Raw genomic sequence first — 20,332 nt, 5'->3', positions numbered from 1 at the left:
TTTGCGCCCAGGGAAAAAGGCATCGTTTTCAGATAGAGACGGAAAGACAGAGAAAGCATGGTTGCACGTACAATTTGGATTAATCGCTGGATCCGTGGAATCGGCCACGATTCCACGTTAATGGCCAAGTCGTCATGGATCGACGATGATACCCTTTAACGTTCGTAAAATATAATTCTCGTTACCTTTAGATACGTACACGTCCCGCGTAAAATATTTTCATTCGATAATTCTTCAATATCCGATACTTCCACGATTTCGAAATTGAATATCGAATAAAGCTTGCAGAGTGTAGAGTGGCCTGTCGATAAGAATCTTTCCAACGTCTTTCCATATCAAATTCTATCGGGTGGCATTTCAAACGGCTCGCCCAAGTTTCACGTTCGAATTCATCTTTCCTAAAATCTCAGGCATTCGCAGCGAGGCTCGTTGAAAATTCTTGTAATACGCCGGCAGTTCGTTTCCCGCGACGTTATTGCAACAATTAGCGCTCGCGGTCTGGCTGTCCGCGCGACGTCGTATCTTTTTCCGCTGGGAGGTTCAATAACACTTGTCACCGCCGCTGAAACGTATCGTCCGGGAACGAGCAACAAAAGCCACTGGTGCTACGGCGATACGTGTGTCTTTCCTTTTGATCGCGTGGGACCAGGGGCGGACAGGGGAACGACGAAAAAAAGCGACGAAGAAAAAAAAAAGTGAAGGAAAAGAAAAGACACGAATAAACGTGAGTGGAGAAAGAGAGAGGGAGAAAGAGGAGAGAGGCCGTGTACGCAAGAAAGCGTGGCTCGATATTAATAAACGGACCCGAGCAGCGAAGATAATCCGTCGATGCGTCATCCCCGACGCAAAAACAAAAGACGGGCTGAAAGAGGCGCGCGAGTAGCATCCGCGTATGGTAGAAGCGGGCGGCGTTAGCACGGCCGCGCGGATAAACGAAAGAATGGAATAAAGAGCGAGGTAATTAATCCGATAAAACGGACACACACTTTGTGTAACGTTGCATAATGCGAATTCCATAATCGCGAGATGTGCCGCGGAACCGTTGTTTTCCTCCTTGTAATGCGACTGTACGTGATAGCCGCGATTGCAGCGGACGCGTGTCGCCCGCCGCGATGCCATTTACGGGGCCACGATTATAACCTCTGCCTCGCTCTTCCTTCCACGGACAGAGCCCTTACCCCTCTTGTCCCCTCTACGATCGCTACTTTATTTTTTTTCCCCGCCGAGAAGGGATAGAAACTTAGTTTTGATCGAGAGATGATTGGACTTGAATTCGAAATTACTTTGGTAGTTCATGTACTTTGAAATTTCTTAAGAAAGATAGTAGAACGGCATGCATAGGTTGATCGAGCAGAAGTAAAGTTGGTAGAATTAGAGAGAATAAGTAGACAGAGCAGGCAAATTCTAAGCTAACCTTAGATCAACTTTATCGTTTGTTATAGCGTGTATCTCTGGGAATCGTAGTCAATCACACGTATGTGACGCTATAGAATGATGTAAGAGTTTTCTTTCGTTTATCTACTTTTCACTAAACAGCTTCGTTCGTTCGGACGATAGATCCAGAGCTTTTCTATTTCCATACAGTTCGTTTGTCATTTCTCGTATTCCGCGTAAACTATCGATACACTCGCTCTTTTTCCCGGTGTATTCGAAAACTAGCGACGCCCACGAGGCGAGAAGGATGGAATACTCTCGTTGGCGCGAAGAAACGACGGAGAGAGATACGTACAGCGGAGACGGCAGAGTTTTTTGCGCGCACAGAAGGGTAGGGAGATTCGACATCGCAGATACAGTGGAACACTTCATAAATCATTCGCGCGGACGTGTATCCCCGCGTGCATCCGACCTGCATAACAGCCGTTGAACTTGCGAAGCTCGAACCGGACGTATCTGACCATGCGTGACCAGGAACGTGGTCGATTCGACGTGCTAGAAAGTGTGCACACACCGTCGATCTCTGATACAATGTTTCGCTTTGCTCTCTCTAAAAGTTGTTTGCCGAACACGCGGCGAAGAAACGCGAGTTTAACTGCGTACAGATCGTGGACTGATTAAATGCGACGCGATAAAGCAGGGTTGCTCGTGAACCAGGCAGTTTCTTCGCGAACAAATCGACTTGGCCGCGCGCGAAACGTCCGAACGATTCTTAATTAGAGGCAGAGGGAGGGTGTTTCCACTTTGCCGCGTACTACATATAAAGCGATCGTCTCGGGTTGAAATTTTACGAGCGTGACGAATCGAATACCACACATTCGTTGCTAGTAACCAGCCATGGCGCGTGTTAAGAATATGGCCACGCTTCCGTTACTGATCTAATATACCGGGTCGTTAACGTTGAGAAATTAATAGGATTACGCGTACACCTTTTACGTACGTCGAGCGTCTCTCCCTTTACTGCTTGGTAATTAAACGAAAGAATCTTACTAATCTCTTTGTTGTAATAATATTAGAGGTATTTTACGATCAACTGTTACAATCAAGGAACCAAAAAACGTTTAATTAGCAATCCCCTCGGAACGAACTCCCGTTAGAGAGCACAACGACAAAAGTAAAACGGACGCTTGTTACTTTTCACGAGCACGCATCGATAAAGGTTCGTTCGACTTGTCTGATTCCAGATACTGGCGCGCCCTACGTATTATACAAGGACAACATGGAGAGACCCCAGGGGCAATGGGGCCCCGGGCCGGGATCTCTCCAGGACGGGGGACTGTACCCGCAGCAACAGCAACAACAGCAACAGCAGGGCTCCTCCTCGTCCGGCAGTCCACAGCAGGCCTGTGGTCCTCCTGTCGAGGGAGAAAGCGGTCCCCCGCCTTCGTTGGCCTCTCCCGTGCCCTCACCGTACCCCTCGGCACCGCCTGAGCCTCAAGCCTTAACCCCACCTGACGACGATATACAATCGAATCAAGCCACCTCTCAGCAGCAACAACAACAACAGCAGCAGCAGCAACAACAACAACAACAGACGCAACAGCAAGTTCAGCAGCAGCAGCAACAACAACAACAACAAGTTCAGCAGCAACAGCAGCAGCAACAACAACAGCAGACGCAACAACAGGATCACTCGCCTCAACAACAACTAACGCCTCACGAGGTGGATCGCAGTGATTGCTTCCCCGGCGCTGGAGAGTTGCAGCAATATCCACAGCACTATTTCAAGGATGCCAGGCCGCATCCGTCGCCGTCGGTACCCCCGCACATGCTCACCCCCGGTGGCTTCTCCGCGTTACACTATCTCAAGCAACCAGGCGTCATGCTGACGTCCCTCGGCCAGGGTGACGGCGGACCCAGTTTGGATGCTCACCAATACGCAAGTCCCGGGGCGCCAAACATGGCGACTGGGTTGCCGGATATCGTGCAACAGAGCGGCAAGTCCGGGAAAGGGGCGAACAGCGATCTACGTTTGTTCAAGTGTCTGACGTGCGGGAAAGATTTTAAGCAGAAGTCGACGCTGCTTCAACACGAGCGGATCCATACGGACAGTCGGCCATACGGGTGTCCAGAATGCGGGAAGCGGTTCAGGCAACAATCGCATCTAACGCAGCACCTGCGCATACACGCGAACGAGAAGCCGTATGCTTGCGTGTACTGCGAGCGTACGTTCCGGCAGCGTGCGATCCTCAACCAGCATCTGCGCATCCACTCGGGTGAGAAGCCATACCAATGTCCGGAGTGCGGAAAACACTTCCGTCAGAAGGCGATCCTGAATCAGCACGTCCGCACACACCAAGGCGAGCATTTCTCTCTGCCTCCCAGACTCCCAGAGGGCGTCCACCACACTGACCCATTCACCGGTTCTTACTGTTGCTATCACCACCGCCACCGCCGCTACCATCGTCTCATCTCTTCATCGTTCATCATCATTTATATTAATATTTATATATGCATATATATATCTATATATATATATATATATGCGTATACATGAATATGTATATATATACATATATATACATACATATATATATATATGTAACGTTACGATACTATCGCAATCATAATGTCGTCATCACCTTTATTCATTCGCCGTCATCCGTCTTTTCCATTTACCATTTTTCTTTTCTTTTCCATTCGTTCGATCGCGATTTCTCTCTTCACTAACCCGATGTCACCTTCGTATGATTTTCTTCGTTCTTTTGGCGTTTTCTTTAATCCATTTGGTTTCTCCGCTTAACCCTTTCTTTTTGTCTCCTTTCCTGTGTCTCGGTTCCTAGCGGACAGACGCGATCGCGTACGTTTGCTCGTTTCGCAGTTTTCCTCGTGAATTCATCGAGTAAAATCGATCGAAACATCGGCCTCGTTGCCGCCAAAGGCCAACCGAAGAATGAGAACGGTTGAGCTGGACGCGAGAGTGCTGGTGAGCTGTGAGATAGAGGAGCCTCTTCCCCCTAACAGCCCAATGTATCCTCGCCTAATCTACTTTCATATATACCCTTTCTGCCCTCTGCAAGTCTCTCTCTTCATCGATTCGAATTGGCCATGGTTTAACAAAATACGGATGAAATCTGTCTAATGCCGCATCTACGTTTACGATAACGCCATCTAACCATCCCTTTGGCTAGAGCCTCCCTGCTGTTGAAACGCGTCTTCTCGCGATGGTGAAGGAGGTGGACCTAGGACTTGGTGTCCACCTTTGATCGGTCAAACGGAGCACATGGATCTCGCGCTGCTTTATTAACATTAACAACTCGATTAGAAACCGAAGAAAGGACGTTGTAGCTTGCGTGGGTTGCGATGGTGTATTCGCCGTGGCATTTCGATTACAGCGTAACGTGTTCTTTCCACTTGGCGGGCACTCGTAGTTAGTCTGTCTGTTTCCTCAGTGGTCGCGTGGTACCGTAGTCCGGGCTTCTAACAAAAAGTAGAATTCCTCCGCACAGTCCGATCGTCTGGAGAACGCGGAGCATAAACTTGGTTCTCGTGTCTGTTACAGACGTGAGTCCGCATCTGATCTTCAAGAATGGAATGACGCCAACACTCTGGCCGCAGGATGTTCCATTTCCACCGGAGGAGGGCAAGGAGGAGGTGGCATCGACGTTCGGCGACACGGACACACAGTCGGGCGCGTTCAGTCCGGCGCCGGACGCGAATTCCATCCAGTATCCCGCTTACTTCAAGGACCCGAAGGGCGGGAATCACGCGGTTTTCGGTGCCGGCGGCGCAGGTAGCTTCGGTGCTCTGCAGTATATCAAGCAACAGGGCGGTAGTAAGAGCTGTTTACCGGACGTGATACAGCACGGCCGCTCCGCGGGGATGCCGTTGTACGTGCGATGTCCGATCTGTCAGAAGGAATTTAAGCAAAAATCGACGCTGCTGCAGCACGGCTGCATACACATCGAATCGCGACCGTATCCTTGCCCGGAGTGCGGCAAAAGGTTCAGGCAACAATCGCACTTGACCCAACACCTTCGCATTCACACGAACGAAAAGCCGTACGGCTGCGTTTATTGCGGCCGCAACTTCCGTCAACGTACCATCCTGAATCAACATTTGCGCATTCATACCGGCGAGAAGCCGTACAAGTGTCAACAGTGCGGCAAAGATTTCCGTCAGAAGGCGATACTGGATCAGCACACGCGCACCCATCAAGGTGACCGGCCGTTTTGCTGTCCGATGCCAAACTGCAGGCGGCGTTTCGCCACCGAGCCAGAGGTGAAGAAGCACATCGACAACCATATGAATCCGCACGCGGCCAAGGTGCGTAGGAACTCGAGCAGCGACTCGAAACCACCCGGTACACCGGCTGGTTTAGGCCCTGTCCCTGTACCTAGAGGTCTTACGCCGACGGTGGTGAAGCCAGAGCTCTATTTCCCGCAATGTTACGCGCCCGCGTTCAATCATCAACCGCCAGTGTCGACGGCACAATTCCCGGCCCAGGCGAACGGGGTATCCGTTGCCGGCGAATTCAAACCACCGACCGGTCTGCCGCCGCAGTGACTAACCGTCCATCCTGCCGCCTACTAGCAAGCAGGAATACCGCTGAGATTTCAGCGATGCTTCGGTCACGCGTTACAAACCGACGCCGTCGCCGCCGCCGCCGCCGCTTCAACGACGTCGAGTGCCGCGTCGCACCGATGCAGCCAGCCGATCCAGCAACACTACCCGTGACATTTATCGTGCATTTACTAGGCTCTTTCTTTTCGTTTCGCAGTTCGCTTACTTTCCTCGTTCCATTGCTTCGCACAGCCTCGGAACGCGTCGCCAGCTAGTCCTCAGCTCGACGGTGATCGACACCGCGACTCGTTCTTAGCTCTTCGATCTATCGTCTCTCTTCGTTTCTGTAGTTCGATTTCGAGTCGAGAAACGGACTGTCCGCGTGTGTGTATACGTGTGCGCGTACGTTTCGGTACAACACGTTCGCGTACGTCGATCGTTGAACGCGTTTACTCTTATTACCAATAGACTGTACCCTCGTCCGACTAGTGTGGTCCGTTTCTACTTGTGCGGTCCCAACCTGCTATCCTTCGTTACGCGAACCAATCGTAAGTAATCGCGAAGCTCGTCAGCAACCACAACCTCACAATGGCAACTTGTTCTTCTTTTCGATCACTGATCATCGTTACCTGACGAATATACCGCGATTCACGGGAAGCAACCGACCGAGACCGTGCATCTACCACTGATGTTCTACGCGATTGCGTTCTAAACGCAAGATGGAAATAAGAGTAAGGGACTGTGTTAACTGACACGAACCGAGTCACGAACAAACGAGCTACGCGATTATAGAAAGGAGTTCGCGGAGATACGGAGGTTTGGATCGTGCAGGAAGGCGAGAGTCGCTGTGTCGTTCATCGTCGAGCTGATCACTGGCGCCAGAAAAATGGTGACTCAACCAACGAAGAATCTCGTCTATTCCCCCCCCCCATACGTATTTTTTATATATTAATGAATTAACGACGTACCTTCTCGCGTTTTTTTCGTCGATAAGCGAATAGCTCGAGAGAGTTCGGTGGTTCCGCGCGCAGGCAGGCAGGCCGTCCGAGGTGTCGTTCGTCACACCGCTTACACACACACACACAAACACATACAAACACACGCATACACGAACACAGAGGCAGACAGACACACAAGCAACAAGTATACGTAAAGCGAAACTCGTAATCGAGACGTGTTTCGGCTAACACACACGGGTTTGAGGATGTTCGATTCGACGACCAGATTAGAAGCAAACAAAACAAAAAAAAATTGATAACGATTGTGATACGATATCTAACTTGCCTATGTTTAAATGAAACAAAAAGAACAAAATGAAAGAGAAAAGGGAAAGGGAGAAGAAGGAAAAGAAAGAGATATAGGTGATGGGAGGAAGATACGTTGCCTCGAGAGGGAGGTGAATACACGACCACGAGAAGAATGCCTGTAAATATGTAAAGCCGTTCACTCCGACGAACAAACAAAAACGAGTGGAGGAAGAGCAAAAAAAAAAAAAATGTTGAAATGACGCGAAAAAGAGCGAGCAAGAGAGTGCATGCTTGGCTGCGCGGACGCTGCGTGGATCCGTGTGTGAATGAGAAGAAAGGAGAGAGAAAGTGTTGCGAATGCGTGAGCAAAATCGAGGGTAGAACGAAGAGAGACGGAGAGTGTACGAGTGGGTAGAATCGCTAAAGGATGAGAGAAATAGGAGAGAGAGAAAAAAAAGGCGAAACGAAGGAGGAAGGAGAAGATGCGGAGAAAGGGAAAGAGCAGGAAGGTGAGAGGGCCAAAAAAGGAAAAAAAAGGAAAGGAGAGGATAGACGTATGGATGAAAGAGAAGGGTGAGTGAAAATGTGAAATGGGAAGAAGAGAGATTAGGTAGGATTTACGAGGACGGCGTATCCCCCCAGAGTGCTGAGCCATAGCTTTTCGGGGTACGACAAGTTGACGATGACGATAGTTGCGCGAGGGGAGGGTACGACTCTTGTATACTATAGTAATATTTGAATGTATATTTATACGACAGGTTATATTATTCTATTAACTATAATGATGATATTTTGAATCGGTTTTAAAATCAGATTGGTGCTGAACGTAACACTAGGTAAGCGACACAAAGCAAAAGAAGAAAAAAAAAACGCGAAAGAGGAGGGAACGTGGAAGAAGGCTGAGACACCGTAGAAGTAGTGTAAGTAGGGTAGTCGATAGAGTAGAGCACGAGAGAGAGTGTGTGAGAGAGAGAGAGAGAGAGAGATAAAGAGAGAGAAAGAGGAGTAAATCCGTGGGGGGAAAAAGAAGAGGAATAAAAAAGACTTTCGTAGGACCCTCGTGAAGTCCGCTCATCCGGAACTTAATAATAATAATATTAATAATAACACTAATAATAATTACTAGTAATAATAATAATTATAATTATAATAATAACGCAATTATCATCACATCAGCCGGTGAACAGAAGGTAACGAACGGATAATAACAAGAACGGAAGTAAAACAGGAAGAATGTTTCGTGGCAATACTTAAGAGGAAAACGATACGAAATGGGGAGAGAAATACATACACGAACACAAAAGGAACACACACAAAATATTGAGGAAATTTCAACGTACTAGAGAATAGTCTTTTAAATTTCTATATTAAGACGTGTGATCTCTCTAATTATTGTACATTATATATATATATTATATATATATTATATATATATATTATAATGATCTATACCTATAGATGACGAGATGCATAAGTATATGATTACGATTATACGTATATTAGGCGTTCTACAGTTAGTCTTTTATCATTTAGACACAGAGATGATTTGAAGATGAATAATTGTGCGGCCATATTCTCTGTGGCCTGTTTGTAGTGCCTCGGAATTGCTGCTCGCGGCAGTGATTTGACCGTATTTTAGGATGGTATATTAATAATTATATTGAGAACTGCAATTATCGATACTCTGATACAGTACTAAAGGTGGAAGGAGCAAGAATAAAGAAAGATGAGTGGAACCGAAAGGAAAGAGGAGGAAGGGAAAAGAAAAGATGAGAGAAAAAAGGAAAAGGGTGAAAAAGACGAGAGTTTAAAGGAAAAGAAAAGAAAAGAAAAGAAAGAAGCGAATGAATGAAGTGATCGTGTCGTCAGGCGTCACGTTAATCGACTCATTAAATTATTAAAGATCTACTTATATCGCGTTTACAAAAATAGGTTAGCGAGAAAAGGAAAAAACAAAAAGAAAAAAGACGTGCGGGAGCGGTAGAAATCGGGAGTTAGAAATCGACGACGCTGTGATCGTTCGCTGATAATCACTTTTAATCGTACTTTTTCTTTATTATTTTTTTTTCTAATGATATTATTATTATCCTCGTTGCTCTCTATTAACTTCTTTCCTTAGTTGTTGCTTGCGCGTTAAAAAAGAAAACGAACAGGAACATAAGGAAAAAGATCAAAACGAAGGAGTAGGTTCTTCAGAAAACACGAGGAATTCTCCGTGATTCAAGAGTATTATGATTGTTACGACATACTAAAATTTCACGGGACAGTCGATCGTGTCGACATCCCGATCTTTTTTAGATTCGCTCGTCCCTCTTCCCTTGTGCGATTTTAGCGGGACTGATCTCACGACGTTCCTCATTTCGCGATTCAAATCGCCGAGTTCTCGGGGTGCTTAAATTCGATAGAAAATCGCGTCGTTTGCCGACATCCTTATGCCTTCCTGAAAATCTTATTAAACTTTCTACAGATCGTTTCAAAGTTCCGAAATATCTTGCGACTGCAACTGATCGACATCATTTAAGATTTAAACGGAAACAACTAATAATCGTGAAAACTTTCGAGCGTCAACTGCAAATCTTGTTTCTCTCTTCTCTTTTTTCTTTTTTTTTTTTTTTATTCATCGGTCATTTATATTTTCTTTTTTTTCGGTTAAATTTTCGCTCGTCGAAAAATACGTGCCGCGCGTGAAAACAATAATTCAATCTTTCCGTTTCGCGACAGAACGACAGGGCGATTTCACGTGGACGAGCGAAATATTATTCGCCAGTGAAATAATAATTGGTTTATTAGGTGTTTGTCGACCGACGAATAAAATGTGACCACACTATATCGAAAGAAAATCGCTCATTGAATACGGTCATTAAACAATCGTGTCGAACATCTTAATTGACGCCGTTCCAATTTCTCTTTAGGTTTTCGTTTCGTATAACTCCGAAATTTGATTTTTTTTTTTTTTGCTTATTATGTCGTTTCTTACACGAAACACGAATCACGGTTCTGCACGCGACGCGATTGGATTATTAGGTTTCACGTAAAAACTCGATCGAATTCTTCAAACGGGAATCTTTTTTCAACCATATTTTTAACGCATCTTACGCGTGTTTTTTCTCTATTTCGTCGAGAACGCGATAATAAAAAAGCAAAAAAATTGTTCGTGCAAATGGGATTAAGATCCTTTCGGGCGTGGCTGACCGTTTAATTATTTTTTCTTTTTGTTTTTCGCAGGGCGAAAGAATATATCGTCAGGCCAGGAAAGATTGTTTTCGAATAGAAAAAGATACTCGTTTTAGTATGTTTGTCGAAACAGAGTTGGAGGTAGAGAATAGGAAGAGACGAGAAAAGGAAAAAGAGAAAGACGACTAATTATTGTAAAAAAAAAAGTGTAGATACGAACGAATATTTTCTTTTTTTGTTTTTGTTTACCATCTGTTCTAACTCGTCGTATTCAACATAACGATATATCATCTCGTATCTTATTATTATCGCTGTTAATTAATTATTATTAAGTTTCTATCGCGAGAGATTTTTGCATACGGTGCAGTGGTTGGTATCGTTCTTTCCTTTCTTTTTCTAAATAGAGATTTTCCTTTTCTTTTTTGCTGTCACCCTTCCACACTTTTTGCCGTACTATTCTCCGTTTTTTTTCTTTTTTTTTCGCGACGCCCGTCGACTGTACGGAACGTTCTTTGATCCTCAATGTCCGACATTGTTAAGACGTTTCCTTACGTCCTCTTTTTGTAATACTTCTTTCTTTTTTATACGGATTATTCTTTATCGAAATAATTCCGACTACTAGTGCTTATGCTTATTATTCTCTAATCTCGCAGTCACAAAATCGGCCGTGTGATATATACATATATGTATTTATAGCGTGTCGCAGGGACGAAAGAAATCCGATTGATTTTTAACTCTGTTTAATCCTTTTATATATATATTATATATATAAAATATTTTATACCTTTTCGCGAATGTACTTTTTTGCAAAAAAAGAAAACGAAGCGCGATAGCCAGCTGATCTGGCCCGAGACGACAGGGACGCGTTATATTTTTACTTTTAAGTTCCGTGTATACGTGCCGGTCGCAGAACTCGTTGCGAACTGCTGCGAAACTGGTTCGGGTGGTTGGACGACGTCAGAACCTTGTGTGGTGCCATTTCGATCGACGAAACACTCCGACGAGCGTCGTCAGAGCGCGGATGAAGTAAAGAAACGACGAAAAACAAGAAAAGCACAGAAAAAGAAAAAAAAAGAGAAGAAGACGAGTAGAAGAAGAACGAAAAAACGTAAAAGCAAGAGGAAAAGAAAGAGGGCGGAGGGGAAGTACTGTGATATCGATTCACTATAGCGAGATAAAGAGACAAAATACAAAAAAGAAGAGAATGGAAGACGGGAGCGCGGAGAACAATCATGAAAGCGTGTATATGCACACGATCGGATGATCCACGAGATGGTATCGTCGTGCACGATAAGCGTCGACGTATACGATGTTACGATAATGTTTATTTATAAGCGACTTTTCTATTCTAATGTGTACAGTATGCACGACGAGTAATCGGGTTCGTGGATTATCTGGTCTTTTCTCGCGTGTGTAAGTATACTACGCGTAGAATGGCCGACAGTCGGCCGGCTTTTTACCGAATCGAACCAGAGGAATCGTGAAACGTTCTTGCTTGCCTTTATCGCTGGCAAATATCGCGGATAGGGAACGGATAGAAGAGAAAGAAAACGACGCGCGTCGTCCCGACGTCGATCGAATAACTATTTCGCGATAGCCGACGTCGTCCGGCCGCTCTTTTGCACCGACCAACTTTGTTAAATAACTGTTACTGCTGCCTACCGCTACGATGCATTTATTATTTGTCATTTTATTTTTTGTCTTTTATATTTATCACTTGTTGCACGTTTCATCGAGAGAGGAGAGAGTGTGAGAGAAGAGTAAATATATACGGACTCGAAAAGAATGCGAAAGAGAGCGAGGATGAACAAACATGGAGAGAAAGAAGAATCGAATCGCGGATACGGGTCGCAACGTTTTCTTCGCGACAGAGAACGCAAACGTTTCACGTCTGTATACACTAAATGGGAAGAACAAGGCGATCTGTGTTTCTCCAATTTTGTTTTATCTCCTTTTTTTTTTTTATTACTATTACTATTGTAATTTTGTAATTTTTTCTTACTACGTATTTTTTCTTTTTTTTTTGTTCTCGTCTCTTTGAAATCTAATCTCGGTTGTGTGCTTTCAAGACGTAGAGCCGAAGAGAGGCCGCGTTGGGCCGCGTCATCCCGTGTCGTCCACTGAATGCTCAACATAGATTAGGTTATAAGCTTTATATATTATTACCTATATAACGATTAATGTAAATTATTGTTTCTTCTCTCCCTTTATAAGACTCAGGGCTCACGGCCCCGCAGACGGGGCCAAGCCTCGCGACAGGATGACGCGACCTGGAACACCTCTCTTTCCTCTTTTAATTCCTCTCTAGTTTTTACGCAGATAACTCGTATACTTCTGTTCGCGTTCGTTTTGTTTTTCACTTTTCTTTTCTTTTTTTATATATCTAGAGAGAGAACGAGACACACCTTTACACGAAATCTCGGTTTTATACGTATTATTAATTTATAACCGGCGTACCAGCGATTAAATTTTTTTTTTTTTTTTTGGTGCACAAAGACTATCACCAATGCCACCACGACCACCACACACCCACTTCGACACACGAGATCTCGCTTTCAAAATTTAGCTTTAAAATTTTCGATGCGGACGCTGATGCAGGTGCAATACATTACGGATGTGCATATGTACACTTAGGATCGTGCCGCGGTGCGTTGAAAACTATGCGAGTTTTGCTTGAAAAATAGTCGCTCACATTCTAGCGAAAGAAAACAAAAAAAAAAAAAAGAAGGAAAAGAAAGAAAGAAGAGGAAAAACCGAATGGGAAAAAAACATGAAAGAAAATGTCGGGAAAAAAATTGGTCGCGAAATCGCAAGCGGAAGACGCGTTACGCGTTACCCGTTTTTCCGCGTCGATGTCCTTTTGTCTCGAATGTTTCCGTGTAATTGAAAGCTGGTTCGCGTTAACGTTACTTGTTCACGCGTAATTCTCCACGTTTCGTAAGCTCGTTTGAACACGCGTGCTACTCCGTTTCGACGTGTCGTAACGCGGAAAGGAACGACAGACGCACGGCGAGACGAAAGAAATTCGTTTCTCTTTGTTCCCTCGTTTGAGCCTTTTTATTATTATCATTATTACTATTATTATTATTATTATTATTATTATTATTATTATTATTATTATTATTATTATTATTATTATTATTATTATTCCTATTATGGAAGTTCGTTTCGATGCACGTTTTTTTTCCATTTTGCTTCCATCGTTCACAGGACAGTGATCAATTTTCTCGCGTGTACTTAGTGTTTCAACGCACGCGTAGCTCGCGTCTTATTTATATATAAATATATATATAGATTTTTATATGTATACACGAACTCGCACGATCGTAAATGTAAAGAGTTTTAAAAACGTTAGAAAAAGAAAAAAAAAAGGAAAAAAAAAAGGATTACGGAGGAAGAATCAAATCACCGAAGTGTGCGCTTGGCGCCGGTGATGCATATATATATAAATATATATATATTATACCGTTTTATTTACGATTTTATAATATTTACACGAGAGCAGCGAACCACTGAGCCAAGACTGACCTCTTTGTGTTTCTCCTTAATTCGTGCGCAAAATGTTTCATTTTATTCGACATGTGTTTTTATCAATTTTTTTTTTCTTTTTTTTTCTTCAAGACGACTACTTTAGCTCGAAATTCTTGTGTTGTTGCATTTTCTACCGTGTTGTATTTTCTCTGTTCGATCTCTCTGCGGTCACGGATGGAAGATTCGACGCTCGATCAAACCGCCCACTTTGTTTTGTATAAACGCACTGTGACGAGAGAGCGACGCACAGAGGAACAGAGAAATAGAAAAAAAAATAATGGAACAACTTTCCTTATATTAAAAAAAAAAAGGAAAAAGACGAAAAAAAATGCAAAAAAACATACGAAAAACAAAAAACTCCTCGCAAGATCACAATAAATTTTTGAATAAAATCTATTTTTTCTTATGTACTCTCTTCATTACGCTCTTCTTTTTCTCTGCTTTACATTTTATTTTACGTTTCTTTTCATTTTCAAGCATCTTGCAGCGCTTCTATGCAACATGGGCCACGTGAACGACATCGCAAATTTCATTTTCCATCCCTGCCCTCTATGATTTCTTTGTGTTTTCCTCTCCCCTTCGGTCGAGTCTAGGTCTAGTTCTCGTTGCTGTTCGGATCACATGCAAAGTTATGCCGAGAAGCCAGGTTCCTAATAATAATTTAAAGAGTGGGAAGAGCAAAAGAATTCCATTCCACTTATTATATATACTCGTATAAAAATATAGTCGGTCACAAAAGTCTAGATACATCCCTTAGATCTAAAATATCAGAACAAAGACGTTAGCCGTAGCAAAATTTCTCGTCAAATTTTGTATTCGTTCAGCTTGGACAGATATTTAAAAAAAAAAATAATCGAAATTATTACGCTTATTAAAAGGAAAAAGTGTACGTATACCAGATATAATTTCGCAAAATGACCAAAAAAGTAGCCTTAATTATGTTAATACATATCTTGTACGTTCCCCGTGGGTATCAATAATCGCTTGCAATCTTCTTGGCATTGATCGAATTAAAGGTTGTGCAATTTCTCGTGCAATTTCTTGTTTCAAGAATTTTGTATAATAATTTCTTCTGGTAATACGTTAATAACGAGCAAATTCGAAGTAACTGTGTATCGATACGTAAACGTGGACGTGTTTCAATTTCTTTCCATCACTCGAATACACGAATTTCGTTGAACGTACGTAGACTTTTGTGATTGAGTGTATATTTTGTGACCGACGAGTGTCTCGGTGGCGCGGGCCCGATTCACCTCGAACTCCGTCAGCTTCCAAAGATACCGATCAGAATTCCTGTTCAGATTCGATACTCTCTCGCTCTTTGTATCTCCTTCTTCATACTCTTTCTCTGTCCCCAGTCTGTCGGTTCCATTCCCTCGCCGCTCTAATCCTCTACCAGGCCCGATGATGCATCGTACGCCATTCGACTCGTAATTAATCGAACGCCCGACCGAGCGTTCAAGAGCGTGAATCAGGCTTCGCCATATAGTTATATACATCGAGTATTCTGTGCTCTGTATTTTCATCGTTTTCTCAATTGTTACTGATATTCCCTCTTACTTTTCTTCTTTTCTTTTTTTTTTTTTTTTCCAAACGATAAAACTTAGGAAATAGAACCTAGAGGCGTTGACAGAGAAGGAGAGACAAGGCCTTCTCGATGATTTTCAGAGTCGCTTACAGCTCACCGGTTCTTGGCTAGAGCTTTTGTCTCTCGCGAGAGGAATACAAGGAAAGGAACAATCAGTTGCGAATATAATGAAAGAGATCTGAATAGACGGTGTCGAACCACTCGCGTTACTTTCTTTGTTTTCTCAGCCTGTGTTTCTTTCGGCTTGCACCGTTGTTTTTCCTTTCTTTAGTACCCAGACACACCAACTCGTTGTAATCTCTGTACCTTGGTTTTTCGATTTTATTAAGTTTATTCCATAGAGATTCGCTACGACGACGAACAAAGAGGAACGCAAATATAATCCAGGGGAAAATAAGGGGCCCTTCGACGCGGCGAAATTAATTTCGTCGTTAACTAATCCTCTAACAACCTGTACTAATTGTAAACAAAATTGTAAAACGACCAAGATTTGCTGTTCTCGTCTATCAGCTCACTTATTATTATACCGTCGCTATCGCATTCGCAATAATCGGCTGTTTTTAATCGCATTCACTTGCCTTTTATCACTGGCTTTCTCTTCGATTTTCCAAGCAATCCATTACTATCGCCGTTATTGTTATTACTAGTGCGCGAATCGGCGTCGAATATCAATTCACCGGCGGAATAAATTCGGCCCGTCGTAAATCCCGGGTGGAACGAGCGGCTCGGAAACACAGTTCCATCGCGGTGCAACCAGTTTTGCACGGCCACGTCAGAACGGCCACTTGTCAGAACGCGGGGTTCGCGGTCTTGATTTGGATTATTTGCGCGGCGCGCGCACGCACACACGTTGCAAGCGACTAAGGCTAATACGGCTGCCGTGTGTAAGTACACGTGGACGCGAAAGAAGACGCTAAACTCCATTACGCGGAATTGTACATTAAAATCTCTTGGCCATGCGGGCGCAGAAGCCATTTGCTTTCATCGAGACCGAGTGGGCCGCAGCGGTTCTCCGGTCGAAACGCGGAAAAACGACGCGGGCAAACGTTAACATCTCGTTCCCATCGTGGAAAGTTCGCCGGGTTCGCTGCAAGTGTATTGGGAAAACGAAATCGAAGGTGGATAACGTTTGATGCGGTTTCAGAGCTTCGAGTATACTCGCTCCGAGAGTAGAAGATACGAAGTCGGTTTAGAGAGGTCGGATTTTCTTTGAGAAAATTAATTGCGCATGTGGAATGCCACTTGAATTTGTTGGATAATTTCATTCGTTCGGAGTATAACACGAGATCTTCGGTGTACTTTTGAATCGATATAATGAGAATCGTTAATATGGAAGTTTCTACTTTTCCAGTGAAAAAGTTGCCTTCCCTTTTTGGTTTTTGACTAAATTACATTAAGATGACGAACGGTGATACGACAAATGATTATACTCTGAACTTGATACGTCGTTTCTGAATTAATCTACGACAATTATGCTACATGCGGATTATCCTACGTTCGATTATAAATTCCTGTACGCTCATAATATTGAGACGATAGATTGTCGAACTCGCGAGTAGCCAGACTGATCAAACCGATCGAATATCGATCATAACTGAAGTACGATTGATTCGCCTACTTGGAGACCAAGTTTCATACAGAGAGGCCTCGTTTCTCGTTTCCAACTCATTCTTTCGCGAAACCTCTCTATTCCATGAAACCATCTATTCCCCTGAAAAGGTCCGTTTGAAATTCCTGAGAGGGCAGGCTGAATTAAAATTCGTACAGAAAACGGTTCGAAAAGAGGGGAACAAACTCCGCCGACGAAATTCGATCGATGACCATCGAATGACTGGAAAGAAACAGGGCTACGAGCCGGCCCGACAAAGCGAAGTCGGAATACAGTGCCGATCGATCGAAAAGTTCGAGCGATTCACAAACGCGCGCTCACGAGGCCGGGCATAACGAGTTTGAGAAACTCTGCCGTCTGCGAGGAGGTGCGCGACTGCACTTGACTTTCCAACTTCACGACCGGCGCACGGCTACAAAAGCGAGTCTTTCCCGTCTGCGCCAAGTCTGCGCGATTCTGTTACACCGCGAGAAACGGACGAAAATCGAAATGGCCCAGAGGTACCGTGGAATGGCGTGGAATACCTGGTCGCGAAACATGCAGCGAAAAATTCCCAAGGATTAAGAAACCCACAGGGACCTCTTCAAATATGAAAGAGAGAGAGAGAGAGAGAAAGGCCGTCTTTGTATCTTGCAAATCGAACGCTGTTTCTCTTTTTGCATCGTCTGTGTTTCAGGAGCGATTCTATCCTGGCGAACACCTGTTACGAAGAAATTGCGGTGGATTTGTCGGTCAGCAGGAGCGTTCTCTTTCGTAAAGGGGCAAAAAGAGGTACGGCCACTTGATCGGAGAAAGGGAATGGTTAAATCGTAAGTTACGATACTGCGGATGGTTTAAATCGTTTCGGTAGTTGCATCTCGCTGCCAACGATTTACTGGTAATGGTAATTAAAGATTTATAAAAGAAAGAACGAGAGTAAAGGAAGATAGGAAGGAGGAAAAGGAGAAGAAACGCGCAGAGTTTAAGGGTGACGAGATATGGTTTAAAGACGATCGATCGGTGACACCGTAGATCGACCTCCGACACACAAGACTACGGGTATAAAATCAGCGAACGATAAGAGAGCGATTCGAGGCGGGCTGCTAGTCGGCCAGAGCGATGCGTTAATGTTGTTATTGCCAAAAATGACGAGGAACGAGTTTACGCGGCTCACCGATCGCCGTACCATCTTAACCAGCCGTACACCGAATCCGGTTAGACCGGTTCGGCGAGACGTTAGATTTTCGCGTGATCGCACTTTCGGTTTCTGAATATTGTGTCCTTGAATGGAGTCCTGCTCGTCGGGGCCCCGGTGTGGCCGGCAAGGTGATGCAAGAATGAGTGCAGCGAAATTCATGAGAAGAAAAAAATCGAGCGGAAAAAAGGAGGAGAAAACGAGAGAAAAAGAAGAAGCGAAGAAATGAAAAAAAGAGGGAAGACGAGAAAAGAAAGAAACGAAAGAAATGTCGAAGGAAGAGAGGAAAGAGAAGTAGCACCGTATATCGGACCGGTAATTACGGGCCTTTACCGATGTTTCGATCGGATTTCATTGCTGGCCTGTCCCCCTTCGACGATTACATCGTGCCACACGGCTTCGTTTCGCCGATCCAAATTTCGATACCGAGGATTATGCCGCGATCGATACGATTTTAATTAAACGGTCGATATTTATCGCGTTAATCGACCGACCCGAACATAGATCACTCGGTCGATGGTTTATAACGATCCTTCAACACGTGGAATTTAATTAGCAAACGGATAACGAATTTTCGACGGGAAAATCATGGTCACGCGTTCGGTCACTTCTTTCTCAATCGGTGAACGCCGGTCTTTCTGTTCTCTCTAATCGATGTATGATTTATTCGCGTCGTATCGGGGAACCGGTTCCACCGAACAAACTGTTCGCTTCGAAAAAGAAATCTATTTACCGCGATACATCGTCAACGTTGATAAAAATGTCCTTTAATTCTGCTACCAGTGCTCGAATTTCTTAAGCAGAAAGAAAAAGCATGAAGTAACTTTTCCCTTTGTTCGTAGCTGTGGATCGATTATACATAGATTATGGATGTAATCCGTGAGAATACCGAGTCACGCTCGTTGCAAAAACTCTCCTTCTACTGGTTCTCTAGTTCTACTCGTGACAAACATTCGTTTGGACTTCAAAACTTCGGCTCCGAATCTTCCGGCTGAAAATTATTAATACAAATAGCATATATACCAGATGCCTGAACAACTACTAAAGAGATCACAAGGTCAGGGGTTAAAATCCTTACACTCGCGTTTCGATTATCCTCGAGAGAAATAAAAAGTCACGAACGATCGAAAGAGAGGAGGTCGGTCGCAGCCGTGGTCTCACGCGGATCGAGCGTATCACAGCCGAATTAATCCATAGGTTTCGAAATAGACGCGCAACGAGGCTGGCCAGGACTCGGTGCAAAACGTACGGCGAAGGATGGGAACGGGCGAGAGGCATTGGTATACGGCGCGAAGAATGATGGATCGTCATGCATGCCCGAAAACCCGTCGGGACTCCACGCGGATGAAGAATGTTGCCCGGGGAAGAGAAGAATCCAGCCAACGAGCGAGGCAACTCTCTCGCAACGATATCGGCAATCGAAAAGCGGATTGATCGAGCAAACGAACACACAGCGTACTTTATTTTTTTCCTCGCGAACGTCGCTCGATTCCACGATCTTGATCGATGGACGTGTCTCTCGTGGCAGAAACTCGACTTCTCCTCTTCCAATTTGACTCTGACATCATCGAGATTTAAACGTTCGATCGTTGCACCGTCGCGAGCCATTCGCGCGTCTTTCTAATAAGCGTCGCGATAACGAGATGCCATCGGGAGAGGTGGGCGCGCGCGATAGCGCGAACTCTGTGAACCCTCGAGTCTGGAGAATGGCCGAAAAACGGCGTAGAACGAGAAAAAGGAAGGCTCACGGGGCTCCCGACGAACGCGCTTACGCGCCGCTTCACGTGGGAGACCGACGCGACGACGACGACGAATATAGAGAGAATCATCCGTGAAACAGCAGCAACGGCAGCAGCGGCAGTGGTCCGCAGAGAAGAAAGAGGATAGAACGAATCGAGTACGAAGAAGAGCAGAGGATGGCTGGTACCAGTATGTACGGAACAAGGAGCCTCTTCCGAGAAGGAGTGACGAGGAGAGAAGTGCGTGATAAATATACGAATCGGTCCGAGTGCAACGGAGAGGACGATTAACCGGGAGGAAGAGGCGCGAGAACCGCGACAGAAACAACAAAA

At 44.5% G+C, this 20,332-nt stretch overlaps 1 protein-coding gene and 1 long non-coding RNA gene across 2 annotated transcripts in view; one reads left to right on the top strand and one right to left on the bottom strand.

Annotated features, from left to right (window-relative positions):
* Window positions 1-14,285, top strand: part of LOC117164969 (uncharacterized) — a 35,119-nt gene extending 20,834 nt beyond the window's left edge. The window contains exons 2-3 of the mRNA XM_033348429.2: window positions 2,619-3,650; window positions 4,937-14,285. Coding sequence (XP_033204320.1) covers window positions 2,619-3,650; window positions 4,937-5,940 — 2,036 coding nt within the window. The 3' untranslated portion in view covers window positions 5,941-14,285. The remainder of the gene's footprint in view (window positions 1-2,618; window positions 3,651-4,936) is intronic.
* LOC143302732 (uncharacterized) overlaps window positions 1-20,332 on the bottom strand; it is a 108,765-nt gene that overhangs the window by 77,162 nt on the left and 11,271 nt on the right. The window lies entirely within an intron of this gene.

This window comes from Bombus vancouverensis, chromosome 5, assembly GCF_051014615.1.
Source record: "Bombus vancouverensis nearcticus chromosome 5, iyBomVanc1_principal, whole genome shotgun sequence".
NCBI classification, from domain to species: domain Eukaryota; kingdom Metazoa; phylum Arthropoda; class Insecta; order Hymenoptera; family Apidae; genus Bombus; species Bombus vancouverensis.
Note: the sequence above shows the minus strand (reverse complement) of the source record. Positions and strands in the feature narration are given on the sequence as shown.